The 17,961-nt window shown below is 35.1% G+C and overlaps 1 protein-coding gene across 1 annotated transcript in view; it reads right to left on the bottom strand.

Annotated features, from left to right (window-relative positions):
• The window catches only part of CPNE8 (copine 8), a 181,003-nt gene that overhangs the window by 101,699 nt on the left and 61,343 nt on the right, over positions 1–17,961 (bottom strand). The window contains exon 7 of the mRNA XM_087814729.1: positions 893–956. Within this exon, the coding sequence (XP_087670855.1) occupies positions 893–956 (64 nt within the window). The remainder of the gene's footprint in view (positions 1–892; positions 957–17,961) is intronic.

The raw sequence follows: 17,961 nt of genomic DNA, 5'->3' as shown, positions 1-17,961 counted from the left end.
TATCTTTAAAAAAAACTTCGGAGATTAAAGTTAAAAACTCAGTTAATAAATAGTAGCTCTCTGTATGAAAACTATGGCCAATGTCAAAGTATTAAGTTTTGGTACCTTTGGGAGCTCATGTTCCTTAAATCATGAAGCAAACATTGCAAATAAAGAGCAATGAGATAAAATTTATTTCCCCCAGAAATAACAATTCCCAGGAACCCACTGAGCCACACTGAACAGACAGTACTGACTTGTGATTCAGACAGCCATCGTTCCTTCCAGCTCATCTCGACAACGATGAAATCACTGAACATGAGTCAACGGCTGTACCAGCAAATCATGACTAAAAATAGCAGTTTTCTCAAAATACTGACTGCGCACTTCACATCATCATGTTCCTAGCTGAAGGGGTAGCCAGTCCTGCCTTCAAAGATGGACTCCCCAAGCTAACAGAAGATGGGACTCTATATATTTTGAATTAATTCAATTCAAAATATTGAAAAACGTATGTTGTACAAAAGAGCTAAGGTCAAATGACTAGAAATATTCCTTCAAAATCACACATGAATCTTCACAATTTTTCCAAGAACTGGACTGACTGGTACAACTGACAATTCCTTATATTAATGCCCCCCAAATGATAATGTCATTAGCTTTTATTTGGAAATTTTCTATTCTATCAAAAGATCATTAAAATAACCAATTCTTCTTTTTGGACTATAGAATGTAGTCTCTCTGGTTAAAGTACTAAGTATTTAAAGTGATATTTCATGAGTTACAGAATTATTTAATAAATAGTTTCAATTATATTTTGTTAAAATTACTCAAGAATTCATGTAGATTTTCAGAAATATAATTTTAAAGAAGGGTTGGAAATGCTATTTAAACCAAAGAAATATTTACTTACCCTGCAACAGTTTAATTCCTCAGCTGTAAGTATGATAGTACCACATTTCTTCCCTGGAATTCCTCTAAAACAAAAGTATATATATATTTATATGCATTAGTATTTCATATTTATAATACTATATATTTAATTTTATATAAACAAATAGAGTACTACTAATAACCAAATATATTCCCAGTTCCAATGCTGAGTTTATCCTATACATCCACATATCCTGATGAAGCTAAACTTTGATCATATTTAACATGTCAGCCCTCTGCCCAAGAATCTTCAATAGCTTCATATCGTCTACTATGTATAATATAATAACTGTAATATAATAAAACTTTCTCCCATGGTTTCTAAGGTTTCTATTGTGTGATTAAAACCTACTCCTAATCTTGGTTTTCATATTTCTTTCTCCTTTTATAAGCATGGTTACCTATTTGCAACTATTTCTTTCTGCCATTCCCATGCCCTGACATACCATAGAGTGTATGTTAACCCCTGTCCTGCCTCAAACTTTCCATATCCCCAGGTGAAGTTCCATTTGTTCTAAGAAACCTCATCCCGGTCAACCTCACACAAAGCTCAGCCTTCTCTGCACTCTTATTGCACTTACAGGTTAAGCATTTAATTATTCCTAAACTGTTACAATCACATATTTTTATACTTTGTTTTCTCAAGTTGATTATAAGCTCTATAAGAGCAAAACTCATGACATAAACCTCTTGTAAACCAACAGAGTTAAATATCGATACATAGCAGGTGGTCATACATACAAGAAAAATATGTAACACATAAGCAAAATTAAGCAAAGTGAAACTCCCATTCAACTTTCTTTTTACATGCCTCTGGTCTATTTGTGCTCACATAGCTTCTCGCTGACGCTACAAGAAAAGTCCACCAGGAAAATGCAAGGCGTGTGCGTGGCTCCCTGCTTTTCATCAGGGATTACAGAGGCAAGTCCATGAGACTCTTCCAAAGAGCAAAGTTTGCTCCAAAGGTATGCTTCATGCTGCTTCTGCTTTCTCACAAATCATAGCTCAACTCTTCTGTTTGCCTTGGGAACTAAAGATGTGAACTTAGAGCCCAATGTGTGTTTTTGTCCTCAAAAATATAATTCACCCTTGATAATTTTATTTGTACCAGCATGTATGCAACAAATACATAATCCCTTACTTTCCATGTGTAAAGGGGTTGGAGTCTTAGTATTTTGACTGGGGACAAGGTAGAAGAACAGAAAGTTAAAACAGTCTTAGTTTGAATATATCAATGAAATTATATTCACTCTAAAACTGCTCTATCGTTTCTTTCTATTCTAAAATTTCTTCTGGAAAGCACAACTCCATCTTTAGCAAAATATGCCAACTTGAGCAGGAAACTGCCTATCACAAAATCTTGTTTCCTCTCTCTCTTTACTCCCCATTAGGGAAATTGTAAATGTCAGGATCTTCCATTTTCTCCAGGTCTTTATGACTAAGAGATAATTAATTTATCCTTATATGTTTTTTCTTACAATATTACATGCATCATTTCTCAGTTAATTTTTCTAATCCAGTTGTATCTTTTTTCTTCTTCTTTCTGTGTGTAAACCACAGGATTTATATTTTCAGTATTATGGCAAACTAAACACCTTAGAACATCTACCTGAAAATACTTTGAAATGGTCACTAAAATTTGCAAAAAGTCTTTATAAAGGCTCTGATAACTAAGCAAGAAAGTAAGAACCTATCAGAGGCTGAAGATGGAAAGCCAGAAAGACAAGCAGAGGTGAACCCTGGAGAGTGTGATCTTCGGCTTGTGTTTTATGGCTGCTTAAGGCATAAAGATAAAAGACCAAAAACAAAAAAAAACAGCCAGGAGAAGAGAGACTGGCAGCATAAAGTTTCAATTACAATGACTATATTGACTGATTGTTTGTAGCATGAATTAGATATAAACATCCCCTTTAGAGGCCCTTATGAAATAAATCCCTGCCTTAAAACTTGATGATATATAAAAGAGAAAATATGTCTCTTAATAATTCAGACTTTAGCCAGGCTTGTTGCCTTAATTTCTACTACCTAGGTAGTTACAAAATCTTCTAGCCAAAAATTCAGTAAATACAAGTGACCATAAGTGCCCGGTAAATGCAAAGCCTCTCTGAAAGAGTCTGCCTTCAAACTACATCGAAAAACATTAACACATTAAAAGTTAAAAACTATATATATATATATATATAGATATATATTTACAAAACACTGAAAGAAAAAAGTACCATGTGTTAGAGCCTCCAGAAACAACAGACTGCAGAACCAATTACAGGCTTAGAATACTAGAAATATTATACATAGTATACAAAATGAATATATGTATGATATAACTAAAATTTAAAGAGAAAAATGAAATTCTGAGTAACTAGCAAAAGCCAAGGTAAATAATCAAGACTATTTGGAGAATAAACAAATATAGAACTTCTTGAAAAAACAACAGAAATAGAAAACTCAGTGGATGAATTTAACTACAAATTAGACACAGCAGAATGACTGAACTGAAAGGTGGATGTAAAGAAATAGTCCATAATGCAGCACAGAGAGGCAGATATAAGAACTATTACAAAGACATTTAGAGACATGGAGGATAGACGCAAAAGTTTTAACATACATCTAATGAGAGATCCAGAGGAAAAGAAAGAATCAATAGAGGAGATGCAACATTTGAAGAGAGAATGGCTGAGAACTGATGCAAAAAATTAATTTCCAGATTCAAAGAGTCCAATGAATCACAAGCCGAAAAAATAAAAATAAATTTATACCTATATCCATGATAGGGACATTGAAAAACACCAGAGTCAGGGAAAAAGACAGATGCCCTATAATGAGGAATACAGCGGTGCCTCGGATTTCTAATGTGATCCGCTCCAGGAGCCCGTTCGGGCTCTGAAACGTCCGAAACCGAGGGATCCCAGCCGGCAGCTGGGCCTCAGGATCCTGCCCCCAGCGGGAGCCCGGGGCACGGTCCACTCCCGAGGCGGGTTCGAAAACCGAAGCTTTTCCTTCTGGGTTTACGGGGTTTGTAAACTGAAATGTTCGCCAACGGAGGCGTTCGAAAACCGAGGCACCACTGTTTTAAGCTACGAGCTGACTACCCAGAAGAAAGATTAAAAGCTGAAAGACAACTGAAAACACATTATCAATGTTTTGAAAGAAAATAACTGTCGCCCTAGGACTGTGTAGAGTATACATCTCTTTTAAGAGCAAGCATGAACCACAGACACTTTTCAAACAATAAGAACTGAGTAAATTTATAGCACCCTTGCTTGAGGAATTTCTAAAGGATGGACTTCAAACTGAAGAATCGTAACCGTAGGTTGAAAGTCTGACATGAAAGAAGAAACAATAAATATTGACTATAAATCAATAACATTACTGTGAAAAACTAAAACAAATACGAATGGATAGTAATAGCAATAATCAGAAGGGTAAAATTTAAGTGAAAGTCTTCTGATGCTTTTTGTTCAGGAAGAAAGTAAAAGATGCTTTAAAGTAAATAGAATATGTTAAATTAGGTAAATATGTTTTAAAACTCTAGGAGGGTACAATTTTTAATGACTTTATAATCTAAAGGTTAGAAAAGGAAAACTGTGGACAGGCATTTTAAAAATACAATGAGTTCAAAAGAAACTAGAGAAAAAGGGTGGAGTGAGTGAGAAGCACTAAGTAGGTGATGGAAATAAATCCACAGAAATAGTTATGGGAAATGCATGTTAATGAACTAAATGCTCCAGATTAAAAACAAAGATTGTCACTAGATACTGTATAAAAAGCAAAAAAGTCATCCATTTAGCTATTCACAATAGATATCAAAATTTAAGGATTTACAAAATTCAAGAGACAAGAATATATATACTAAGGGGGGGAAAAAACTAACTTTAATGAAAATCAGTGTACATACCTTAATAGCAAGCATACAGATTTTAAATATAAAGATTGCTAGAAATAGTTACTGTGTAATAACAAAAGATTCAATTAATTAGGAAGAGATAGGATATCAATACTGTAGGCATCTATAATTATAGCTCCAAAATATATAAAAAGGAACTGATTGTATTACAGAACAATAAATACACCATTATAGGGGGCAATTTTAACCTGGCAAACTGCCTGGGCCAGTGACCAAGATTACCACCAGTGATAGTCATGTTTATATTATGTTCCCCTGATATGACATAATGAGAAGGAACTTCACCTTTGTGGCCTTCCCCTCCCAACCCCTATCTCCAATCTAACCTTAAGAAAAAACACCTGACAATCCCAAACTGAGGGACATTCTACAGAATATCTGACTAGTACTTCTCAAAACTGGCAAGGTCATCCAAAACAAAGAAAGTCTGAGAAATAGTTAAAGGACAGAAGGTTCTGGGAAACAGGATGACTAAATGCAATATGATATCCTGAACTGAATTCTGAAACAGAGAAAGGACATTAGTGGAAATACAAATGATTCAAATAAAGTCTGGAGTTTAGTTCATTGTAATGTGTCCATGTTGGTCTCCTAGTTGTGACAAATGTACGGGAGTAATGTAAGATGTTAATGCTTGGGGAAACTGGGTGAGAACCATGTAAGCACTCTCTGGACTAGCTTTGTAACTTTTCTGTAAATCTAAAGCTACTCTTATATATAAAGTTTATTTAAAACAATGTAAGGCAAGAACAGACAATGACAGGCTGAAGAAGTGTTCCAGGTTAAAAAAAACTAAAATCTGGACAGCTAAATTTAGTGTGTGATTCTTGATTAAAATTTAGACTGGGGGAAATAGCTTTAGGACATTAATGGAACCGTTGTTGAAATTTGAATATGGAGTGTGGGTTAGATAATATCATTGTATCATTGTGAAGCTTCCTGATTTGGATCATCATAGTGTGGTTATGTAAGAGAGCATCCTTATTAGGAAATACACACTTGGGCATTCAGAGGAAATGGGGCTCAACATCTCCAACAATGTCTCCAGCTTCTCCCTGATGGTTCAAGGGAAAAAACACCTAAAACAGGAGACAGGGAGATGGGAGGGATGGAGGTGGGGGGAAAATGATGAAGTACAGAGAACAAAGCTAACATCTGTTCAAAGTAAACATTCTAGGTAAAGATCGTACAGAAGTTTCTGGTAGCAGTCTAGTAAATTTTCTGTACAATTGAAATTATGTCAAAATAGAAAGTTACAAAAAAAATCAATTTTGTGAAGTTTCCCATACTTGCATTTTTCTATGATATTCTGTGACATATAGAAAGAATAATAAAACTCAAGCCCAAAACAGTTGAAGGTATATCTCAAGAGTATTATTAGAGACAAGTCACTCTTTCTAAAATTAAGCACACGAAGAATAAAAGGCATTCTGAGAGAATGGGTGGCTTGTTTTTGTTTGTTTTGCTTTTGCGTTGATTGTTACAGTTGGTTTTTTTCTAACTGTAACCTTTTCTATAACTCTCACTACTTCTCCATCACAGCCACCAATGCCTTAGTTCACACCTCTACACTTTCACTTGGGTTATTGCAGTTTTCTTGTCCCTAACTGGTCTGGGGCTGATACTCCTTTAACTTACCCTCTCCATGATCCCAGACTGATCTGATCACGAATTCTAATCATGAAGCCTTCCATCTTCCAATGGCTCTATATAAATCCTATGATAATTTTAAACTTATTAATTAGCACATAATAATCTTCATAAACTTCAGCCACTGTTAAGTCTCTAGTTTCATCTTTCCGACCACTTTTTAATAGAGCCACATGTTTCATTCCCTGAATCCATAACAAATGTTTCATTTCCCCCTGACTTCACCTGGAATATTCACTCTACTAACCACTCAAGGAATCTTTTCATATCAGTGATTTCTAGTCATTCTTCAAATTTGCTTTAACTTACAGAACATTTACTAAAATTGACCACATACTATGTCACAGAATATTTACTAAACATATCACATTTACTGATCAAAAAAATTTGACTTAGATGCTAATGACAAATGTCCATTTAAAACATTTTTAAAAACTCATTATAAAAAAGAGAAATAATACAAAAAAATCCTTAGAACTGCACAATAATAAAAATAATACCTGATTCTACTAGCTTAGTATTTTGCATGTAAAAAATATAAACAAAATGGTATTAAACAAAAATTCAGCAGTGTGTTAATGAAAGCTAATACAACACAATAATAGTAGGAAACTTCAATACTCCACTTTCAACAATGGATAAGACACTGGAAAAAAATATCAATAAGAAAATAGAGGACTTGAACAACACTATAAACTAATTGAACCTAACAGACATATACAGTTCACTCCATTCAAGAACAACAAAATATATATTCTTCTCAAGGGTGCATGGCACATTCCCCGGGACAGACCACATGTTAGGCCACGATGCAAATCATAACAAATTCAAAAAGCTTGACATTATACAAAATATATTTTCCAATAACAGTAAAGTGAAATTACAAATCAATAGTGATAGGAAAATTAGAAAATGCACAAATACGTAGAAATTGAACATATGCTCTTAAACAAGCAATGAATCAAAGAAGAAGTCTCAAGGGGAATTAGAAAGTATTTTGAGACAAATGAAAATAAAAACACAAAATTCAACATCTTTTTATGATAAAAACACTCAACAAACTAGGACTGGAAGAAATCTCTATATAATAGCCATATATGAGAAGCCCACAGCTAAAGTCATACTCAATGATGAAAGACTGGAAGCTTTCCCTCTAAGGTCATTAACAAGGCAGAACACCCACCCTTTCCGCTTTTATGCAACATCATACCAGAAGTTCTAGCCAGAGTACTTAGGTAAGAAAAAGAAATAAAAGGCATCCAAATTGGAAAGGAAAACATAAAAATATTTGATTGCAGAATGCATAATCTTATATGTAGAAAGCCCTAAAGTTATCACATTAAAAAATGTTACAACTACTAAACGAAGTCAGCAAAGTTGCAAGATACAAAATCAACATAATAAAATCAGTTGTGTTTCTATATACTAATAATGAAAAATCCAAAAAGAACTTAGAAAACAATTCCATTTATAATAGCATAAAAATTACATAATACTTAGGAATAAACCTAAGTAAGGACGTGAAAGAATTTATACTGAAAACTATAAAGCATTAAAGACACAAAGACATGTAAAGATATCCTGTGTTCATAGATTGCAAGACTTCACATTGTTAAAATGTCCACACTACCCAAAGCAATCTACAGATTCAACATAATCCCTATTATAATCGCAATGGCATTTTTTGCAAAAATATATAGAAAAAGTCATCATGAAATTCTATGAAATCTCAAGGAACCCCAAATTGACAAAATAATTTTGAAAAAGAACAAAGTTGGAAGACTCACACTTCCTGATTTCAAAACATACTACAAAGGAGCTACAGTAATTAAAACAGTGTGGTGCTGGCATAAAGATAGACAAAATAGACCAATGAAATAGACTAGAGTCCCCAGGAATAAACCCTCACACCATGGTCAAATGATCTTCAACAAAAATTCCAATTCGATTCGATGAGGAAAGTATAGTCTCTTCAGCAAATGGTGTGAGGAAACTGTATATCCACATAAAAAGAATAAAACTGGACCTTCATTTTACACCATACATAAAAATCAACTCCAAATCACCTTAACTGTTAAGACCTGAATCTATAAACTTCCAAAAGAAAATACAGCAAGAAAGATTCATGACGTTGGTCTTGGCCGATTTCTAAAATATGACATCAAAAGCACAGAAAAAATGGACAAATAGACAAATCTGTCACATCAAGCTTTAAAACTTTTGTACCTCATAGAACACATAAACAGTTACAAGGCAACCTATGAAACAGGAGGGTGTATTTGTAAATCATATATCTGAAAAAGAGTTAATATTCAGAATATCTGATATGTTACTATATATAAAGAACTCTTACAACTCAATGGAAAAAAATATATATATATCATATAGCTTGATTAAAAAATTGGCAAAAGACTTGAATAAACATTTCTCCAAAGAAGACATACAATTGGCCAACAAGTATATAAAAAGGATACTCAAAATTACTCATCATCAGAGAAATGCACATCAAAACCTCAATGAGATACCATCTCAAACCTAGTAGGATGGCCACCATAAAATTAATTAATTGATTAATTAAAATAAAAAACAACAACAGAAAACAAGCGTCGGTGAGCATGTGTAAAAATTGGAACCTTTGCACACTACTGGTGGGATTTTTAAATGGTGCAGCCACTATGGAAAACAGTATGGGAATCCTCAAAATATTAAAAGTAGCAATACTATATGATCCAGCAATCCCGATTATGGTTATATATCCAAAAGAACTGAAAGCAAAGTGTCAAAGAGATATTTGTATACCCATGTTTATAGTAGCACTATTCTCAAAAGTCAAGATGTGGGAAGCAATCCAAATGTCTGCCAATGGATGAATAGATAAAATATGACATATATATACAATGGAATTTTATTCATTCTTAAAAAGGAAGCAAATCCTGTCACAGGCTACAAATGAATGACTCTTGAGGACATGATGCTAAGTTCAATAAGCCAATCACAAAAAGACAAATACTGTATAATTCCACCCATGTGAGGTACTTAGAGTAGTCAAATTCATACAAGCAGAAAATAGAATGGAGGTTCCCAGTGGCTGGGGGGAGAAGGAAAAGAAGATGCTGTTGAATGGGCAGAGAGTTTCAGTTCTGCAAAGTGGAAACATTCTGGAGGTTGGTTACACAACAGTGTGAACATACTCAACACAACTGAACTGTGCACTTACAGTGCTTAAGATGGCAAAGAGAAATAAATCAGTCAAACAATTGATAATACAACAATGACCAATTAAAGTTATTCTGAGAATAAAAGATTGCATAACATTTCAAAATCTAGAACTTAAAACCAGGAAAAATGTAGAATTTTTAGAAGAAAAGGTGACTTCAGAAAAATGAAGATTTTTTTAACAAGTGATAAAAAGGACAAATGAAAAAGAAAACAATTTAAAATTTGACATTAAAATTGAGAATTTCTGTTCACCAAAACACATCATAAAGAAACTATCAAGTTGATGGAACTAACTGTGATTTACTATAGTTTATTCATTTCATTGCTATGTAGTAATTTATTTTATGAATTACAGGTTCCCCTAATATTAAATGGGTAGAATTTTTTGTAGGTTTTAGATTTTCTTCTATATAAGCAATGATGGAATAAAATCTATTATATATTTCCTTACTGTATGTCTAAGAATAAACTGCTGGGATACAGAGTATTGCAGCATGGAAGGGAGACAGAGTGTTAAATAACAAACAGCAACTAATACTATTTATGGTTATTTTCTCTGAGAGTAGAAGGTAAGGTTGTATAAGACTGGGAGTGAGGGAAGGATGTGTGATAAGAGGGCTTGAAGTTTACAGTGGAACCCTGACCCTTATCCGTGGTTTTGCTGTGATTTCAGATACCTGCAGTCAACCACAGTCAAAAAAATTTAAATTAAAAATTCCAGAACTAATTCATAAGTTTTAAATTGTGTGGCATCCTGAGTGCTGTGATAAAAATCTTGTATGTCCCACTTTGTCGTGGGCAGAATGTGAATCATCCTTCTGTCCAACGTGTCCACACTGTAAACGCTACCCACCCATTAGCCACTTAGTAGCCAACAGGGTTACCACACAAATAGCCCAATAATTGAAAACTCTAACACTAACTTCAAGAGGAAAGAAACTTACTTTTAGTACATTAGTGTTCTTTTGAGATCTAATTACCTGAGGAAGTTATGTCATTTCCAAAGGCAAAAACAAAAGATCTATGCAAGTAGCTTTTCAAAACTAATTATTCTTTCAACTTAAATCTAATTATCTTTCTATGCAATATGTTTTAAGTCTAAAATATTAACAAAATGTCATTTGTAAGATTCTACCAAATCAGTTAGCACAAAAGGAAACACACTATATTCACTGCAAAAATGTCACATGCCAGCAAACTGTAATTGCAACTTTTGTTTAAAATTTGAAACACTAGTCTTGTCAAGAAATTCATCTGTTACCCTGTAATTTTTAACATTATAATTAAATTAAATGTGATCCCATTATATAGTGAGAATGCTAACTGTTGACATTAAAAGGAAAGCAAGATGGTTATTATCATGATACAGACGCAGAATGAGACAATCAATGATTTGATACACAATTTTTCCGTTAACAAAAACCCAGCAAACTGCTCATAATCTCTGGAGATTGAGATTTCCTTCAAAAGTCATTTTTTACAAGAATGGTGAGATCCTAGCTCTAAATTTCTTTGCTGGTGATAAACTAGATCTATTCAACTACAGAAACATTAGTTGTTAATATTACTAAAAATATACTTTGCATTTGTAATGTAATAAAATACCTATGTAGCAACGATACTATAACCTACTTTTGTCCCAAGTCCTGAGAAACTGAAACACAAAATTATGATGTGCAGGCGAGATAGTAAGTGTACTTAACAAAAAAGAAAAACCATTTAATGTGACTATTATGCTGAAAACTCAGTTGAATGAACATTATCAAATTCTTACTGTTTACAAAACACAGCAACAGTTCTCGACAATATAAAAGATATAATACTTTCTTTTCACATCTTTTCACAATTGTTATATGAAGAAGGGAGGAAAGGCATGCAGCCTCTGGATTGAATTTTACAAGGCTGTTCCGGTGCTTTGCTCCAGCGTGCATGGAACCCACGAGGTGTCAGGGTCAGAGAATTAATCAGAACAGAGCAGGAACATCTACTGTGTATCCATTTGATAATTTTTTTCAATGGACCTGCTTCAGCAAAGACAGAGCCCTGGAAGGGCCTCGGTTGGTTGGAGCACTGTCTCATACACCGAAAGGCTGGGGTTCGAGTCCCAGGCAGGGCGCATGCCCAGGCTGCAGCTCTGACCCCCAGTCAGGGGCGTGCGGGAGGCAACCAATTGATGCTTCTCTCTCACATCAATGTTCCTCTCTCTCTCTCTCTCTAAAAATCAATGAAAACATATCCTCAGGTGAAGATTAAAAAAAAGAAAAGAAAAAAAGAATTTAAAATAAACAAAAATAATATGAGAGGAAGGGGAAAGAACATTCACTATAATGCTGGAAGAAGCTAACAATTCCGTTAGCTAGAAATGCCATACTTATATATTGAAAACTGAACCAGGTGACTAAAAATATGTGTTGGAAAGTCCTTCCAGAAATTTGATAGGGAAGAAAGCAGTGCTTTTAGAAATGAAGGCAAGTCATCTTGCATTACCAAATGGAACAAACGACCAGGAGGATAAGAACACTGTGCAGTTTACTTATCAGGATATTGTGAATTCAAGACAATGATTTTCCAGAAGATCAAGGAAAAAACTGATATATTTATTTACTTCTTTCCAAAACTAGATATAGATTTATTTAATTTCTAATCACCTTCCTACTTAGACTGTGTTGTCTCTGAGAAAAGAGTACTTTTATCTTAGCTGACCACAGAAAGAGTGGCAACAATCCCCCTGGAGTAGAGACTGGGGGACTGGAAAGCCATGCTCCCCCTCACTGCCAGGGTTATCGCTGTCTTCTCTATAATCACAGGGCAGAGAAGAGTCAGTGCACACTGAATGGAAGCCTGGGGTGGGTTATAGAAGTTGAATCTTCATGACTCAACATATATGAAAGAAGCATAAACTCTTGGCGGGATGAGCACTGTTTGCCTCGGGAGAAAGTGGGACTATGTTCATGGAAGGGTTGTGTGGGTAATATAATGAGAAGGAATCTCATCCCTGAAATGATCTGTCAGAATGCGGGTCCCTTGAAAGCTCTTCTTACCATCGAGAGATGGTCTTGATTTGTAAGTAAATACTTTTGTACTATTAAAATGAAGTAAAATAAAGACGTTTCATTTCTTTCAAAGTTGCACATAAACATTTATTTACTGACAGCAATATAATGCTGTGGTTAAGCATATGGCCTCAGAAGCCACACAACTTCCAGTTGAATCTTGGTTTCTCCAGGGTCTTTCTTTCAGTTTCCTCCTCTGATGAAAGGGGGTAGTAACGATATCTATCTACCTCATAAAGGTGCTATGAGGGTTAATGAAGTTACTATGTGTAAAACAGGCAGAAGAGCAACAGACACATTATAAGAATTCAAGTTAGCCACTAGCATTGTTTTAAAAAAAAATTCCCTTTCACTTCCTTTGATGACTCTGAATTTTTTAAAAAAATTTTCCTTTCACTTGCTTTGATGACAAAGAACCCATACAGGAGCAGAGACAATCCCCAAATGTATGTTACAAACATTTATTTCATCAGTGGGTTGGAGCTCAGGCCAAGATGCTTATTCTAAGGTTGGCTCATAAAGGTCTTTCTTCATCTACTAGTTTGCTTATCCATAGAACTATAGTTATAATTGCTTGACTATAGAACTGCCTAGGCTGCATTGTGAATCCCCAAATCAGTAAATCTGGCCATACACAAAAGGGGAGGAGGGAAATAAAAAGCAATGAATTTCAAAATAGAGGAAACTGTAGTTTCTCTTAAATATTTTATCCCAATGTAATCTCTAAACATTGTCTATGCAAAGAGTAACCCTTTAGAAACTCATCTGATATTAAAACTAAGTGAAACTAAGAATGTTTATTCAACAAAGGCAGGGACTAGACCCTATCCTCCAAAATAGCACAGATGATACCTTCTCTTTCCATCAGAATTTTCCACCAATTTTTCAATCTAACTCAACGAGCTTAGGCAAATATAATAAAAAAAAGTGCAAAATGTTTATGCTCTGGGTGAATACCAGCATCTACAACACAAGGACAGAATGACCTACCGACTCTTAAAGCTTACGGATCAGTTGCAGCAAGCCCAGAAATGAATGATCCACCTCCTCAATGAAATATGGTGCATCCATCCACCCAATTACTTGTGCACAAAATCTAAAAGTCATCCTTGAAATCTTCTTCACCCAAGATTATCCACCTATCGCCCATCCTTGTGAAATCAACTTTCAAATTATATTTCAAGTATGCCCATTTTTCTTATCTCCTTAGGCTAAACTGCTTGTCTTCTCTGGATTAGATTATTTCAATAGTTATTAATTTATCAATCTCTCTGTTAACCATCCTCCACACAAAAGTGAATGAACTCCTTTGAACAAAAGCCATAAACTTCTTCCCACTGGCATTTATGATAATATTAAAAATATTAAAAATGGCCTATATAGTCTGGTCAAAGAATGCACTCTAATTTTAATAAGGCTTACATTAATATGTAATTACATTTATTTGTGTGACCACTCATTTAATGAATAGATGGTAAACTCTACGAAGATAAAAACAACTCATGTTTTCAAAATTGTACACTTAGGGTATAACACTAAGGGTCTGGTCTATAATGTAGTCCCAGTAAAGACTGGTGGAATAATTAAATATTTTTTTTAAAAGAATCCTTGAGCCCAGCTGGGTGTAGCTCAGCAGTTGAGCGTCGACCTAGGATCCAGGCGATCGGGGTTCGATTCCCGGTCAGGGCACATGCCCGGGTTGCGGGCTCAATCAATGACTCTCTCATCATTGATGTTTCTGTCTCTCTTTCTCCCTCTCCTCTCCTCTCTCTGAAATCAATAAAGATATATTAAAAATATATAAATAAATAAAATAAAAAATAAAAGAATCCCTGAGATCCCTACTACACTCCAATTGTGCCTGACCGAAAAAGAAGAAAATGCAGTTGGTAAATACAGTCTATATAGTAAGTACTGACATAAAAAAGACTTTGCCTTTTGTTTTCTCTCTTACACTGGAGTGCCTAAAGGAGTTACTTCACACAGCCTCATAAGAACTGGGAAATATCACACCCACGTCAAAACAGACCAACCATTATGGGGCTTGTCTCCGAAGATGACACTAAGGGATATTTTGAGAAAAATGTATTTATCTGACCCATATCTCCTTTACAAGCCTTTGTATCCAGAAGAGTACATCTAAATGCCCTTTAGCCTTCAATAACCACTGAAATTTCTGAATCAGAGAGGCATGGGAGCCTGCAGCTATATACAGTCTGCTTACTTAGGGTCAACAACTACACTGCTGGAGATCCTTCTAGAGCATCAGCTCAGATCCACAAATGAATGTAAGAAAGTGGTCCAGCTGCAAACATACTAAACTACATTTTATGAGAGACTCATAATCTTGTGTAAGATACATAAGAAAATGTACAAAAATTCCATGTACTTTAGAGAATACATGGTTTTGCATATAGGCTCTTTTAGGGAAAAGATTATCAGGTATTCAATTTAAGAGGTCTTTACTAAAAGATATAGCCTATATTTAATAACAATACTAATAATAAACACCAATGGATATTTATTAAATTTCAGCGTTTTCCATGACAAATGTATTATATAATGTTATTTCTTACAACAATACTTTCAAAGTGTATTATTTATACATTTCCAATAAGGAAACTAGAGCTCAGAAATTTAAAGCAATTTGCCCAAATGTATCCCTAAGAAATTATGAAATCCAGGTATGACTGATCTCAAAGGCTATGCACTATCAACTCCATTACAATGGTTATCTATTTATCTCTAGACTAAATTCCTCATATTACAAATGTGACCCAAAGATATAAAAATATAATATAAATGTACAAATTTTGTAATACTACACACCAAGTTAGCAAAGATAGGACTAAAATCTTTATCTCATTCCCAGCCCAATATTCTGTCCAGTTAAATAAACCAGAGTATAACAGTAGCAGTCTAACTTTCAGGGAAAGCAATAAAAATTACTTTGAAGGTCAAATTTTCTTCCAAAGTGGACTCTACTTTCACATGCAAAGGTTGCCCAATGAAGACATGAACTGCTTTATTGTAAATTCGTACGTTTCTCCCCTTCAAGACTAACCATTCTCCTGTCCTTCCTCCCCCTCTTCCTTCGCACACTGACTCTCCACCTCTACGATGCGATGGCCACAGCACAGCTTTCAGAATAAGGCCACATTTCAATCGGACCTTTAAACCAGCCCTCCAAGGCTCAGCCTCAAGTTCCCCTCAAGCCCTGTTCTTGTATTTCACTCTTCTGCCCTATTCCCAAACTTCTGTTCTGTTCTGTTCCCCTCCCCACATTTCTCTTATTGAACTTCAGCACCCATTGGGCTTCATTCTTGAGTCCGACGTCAGAGTTGGGATTCTGTGTCCATCAGACAACTGCAAGCTGGCCTTGCAATTATCACCTCCTGCCGGGTCCCTGCTCCAGTTTAACTCTTCAACACCTATCAGGACACTCGCTAATCCCTCATGGATCCCTCCTTTATTCTCTGCCTACTAGATCACAACTGCTATAGCCAGCCTACAAGGAACACAATCTTCTCCCTAAGCCCAAGCCTCTGCTAGCTCAGTTGCCCTCGGAGCTCCAGCTCCTGCCCAGAGGAAGAAGCTTCTTCCGAATCGAACCAGTCCCGGCCTCTGCCTCACGGTCTCACGCAGAACCAGCCAGTCCTGCCTGGGTGAGAGTAACAGGAACAAACAGGTCTGTTCCTTGATGAATATAATAACTGACTGCCTCCCAGAGCAGAAAATGGCAATCTTTCTTAAACCGGTGCTGATTCTAGCCTTCTGGAAGACTTTCTGAATCCATCACTGAGAACCCTAAAGATAGAAGAAGTATGACTGACAGCATCAGCAGAAAATTAGATACAATCTTACAGCATGAGGAGACACACTGCTGAGTGGGTATAATGCCAGATCATAATGGGACGATCTAAAGAGAGGAGCCGATGAGTCACAGGAAGACACAGTGAATGCTGCAGACAAATTAAGGAGCACAAGACTCATTTTTGAAGGGTTCAGGGAAAATACCAAAGTGTAGGGTGGAATTAAGACATGAGAAATGTGTTTGCTCAAAACTTGAATCCAACAGAACAGACTGTTGGAAACTGTAAAAATCTTGAGCTGCTATTAAAAAGTAAATTTAAAATAGCTGAACATCAATTTCAAAATATTTCACCTAAGGTTCTATAAGATATTAAAAAATAATTTTTATTGTCATAAAAAATGGGATTTTTTTTTTTTTTTAGAAAGTGACAACAATAACTGAAGCACAGAAAATAAAAAGATGAGTTTAAATTCAAATTGTGGTTATTTAATAGGGTATATGGTTTTGTATAAGAAACCATTTTTCCTTTGTAATAAACATAACTTAGTTCTTGAAGATTTGATTAATAAAAATAACTTAAAGCTCTAGTATGCCTGCTTTAAAACTCCAAATTTTATAGTTATCATTTTAAAAAGACGACCTCTGAGGAGATATTGTAACACAATTGCAATTAAGAAACTAGAAGAAATTATTGTGAATACCTTAGCAGAAAATAATTTAAACTGGGCCATTTAAAGAGAAGAAAACAAGGGAATATTATGAATAATTTAGAATATAAATGGGAAAATAATTGGAAAATAAATCTCTAATCTAAGACAAATTAGTAAATAAGCACTAAATCACTTGGATAATGCTATTTAAGATAAATAACATCCGGGACAGAGGAAGACTTAAAATTCCAGATGAGTCCATTTGGTTAATTGCAGGTGGGTCACCCAGATAGGGAAAATCCCCTAGCTCCTTAACAAGATTGCCAAAAGTAATGGCTGCAACAGGACAGTGTACAAATCTACTTCTATCTCCAGCCATGAGGAAGAGACCATGAAAAACAGTATGAGGTTTGGTGACCACCCTTCGTTTTCTTTACGTGGCTGAGCCCTGGCCAGGGCAGGATCACCAGGGAGGAACAGGGACAGAGGGAGGCAAAACCGACTCTGAGACAGAGATGTAAGAACTCCATGTTAAATACATATTATTTCCTTAAAGTGAATGTCATCACTGCTGTCATGTTCTTACCTATTCCACTATTTTTATATATTATGTGATAAATAATGAAATCTTTAGACGTTATGTTTGTCCTAAAGGTTCCTGTCAGAGAAGAAAACACGTCCCTGGCCTTGTGTCATTTCCAACATTCCCAATGGCTCCATCCTTTCTTCCAAAGCTGTTCTTCCCTCTACTGAAATACT

Source organism: Miniopterus natalensis, chromosome 2, assembly GCF_054644295.1.
Source record: "Miniopterus natalensis isolate mMinNat1 chromosome 2, mMinNat1.hap1, whole genome shotgun sequence".
NCBI classification, from domain to species: Eukaryota; Metazoa; Chordata; class Mammalia; order Chiroptera; family Miniopteridae; genus Miniopterus; species Miniopterus natalensis.
Note: the sequence above shows the minus strand (reverse complement) of the source record. Positions and strands in the feature narration are given on the sequence as shown.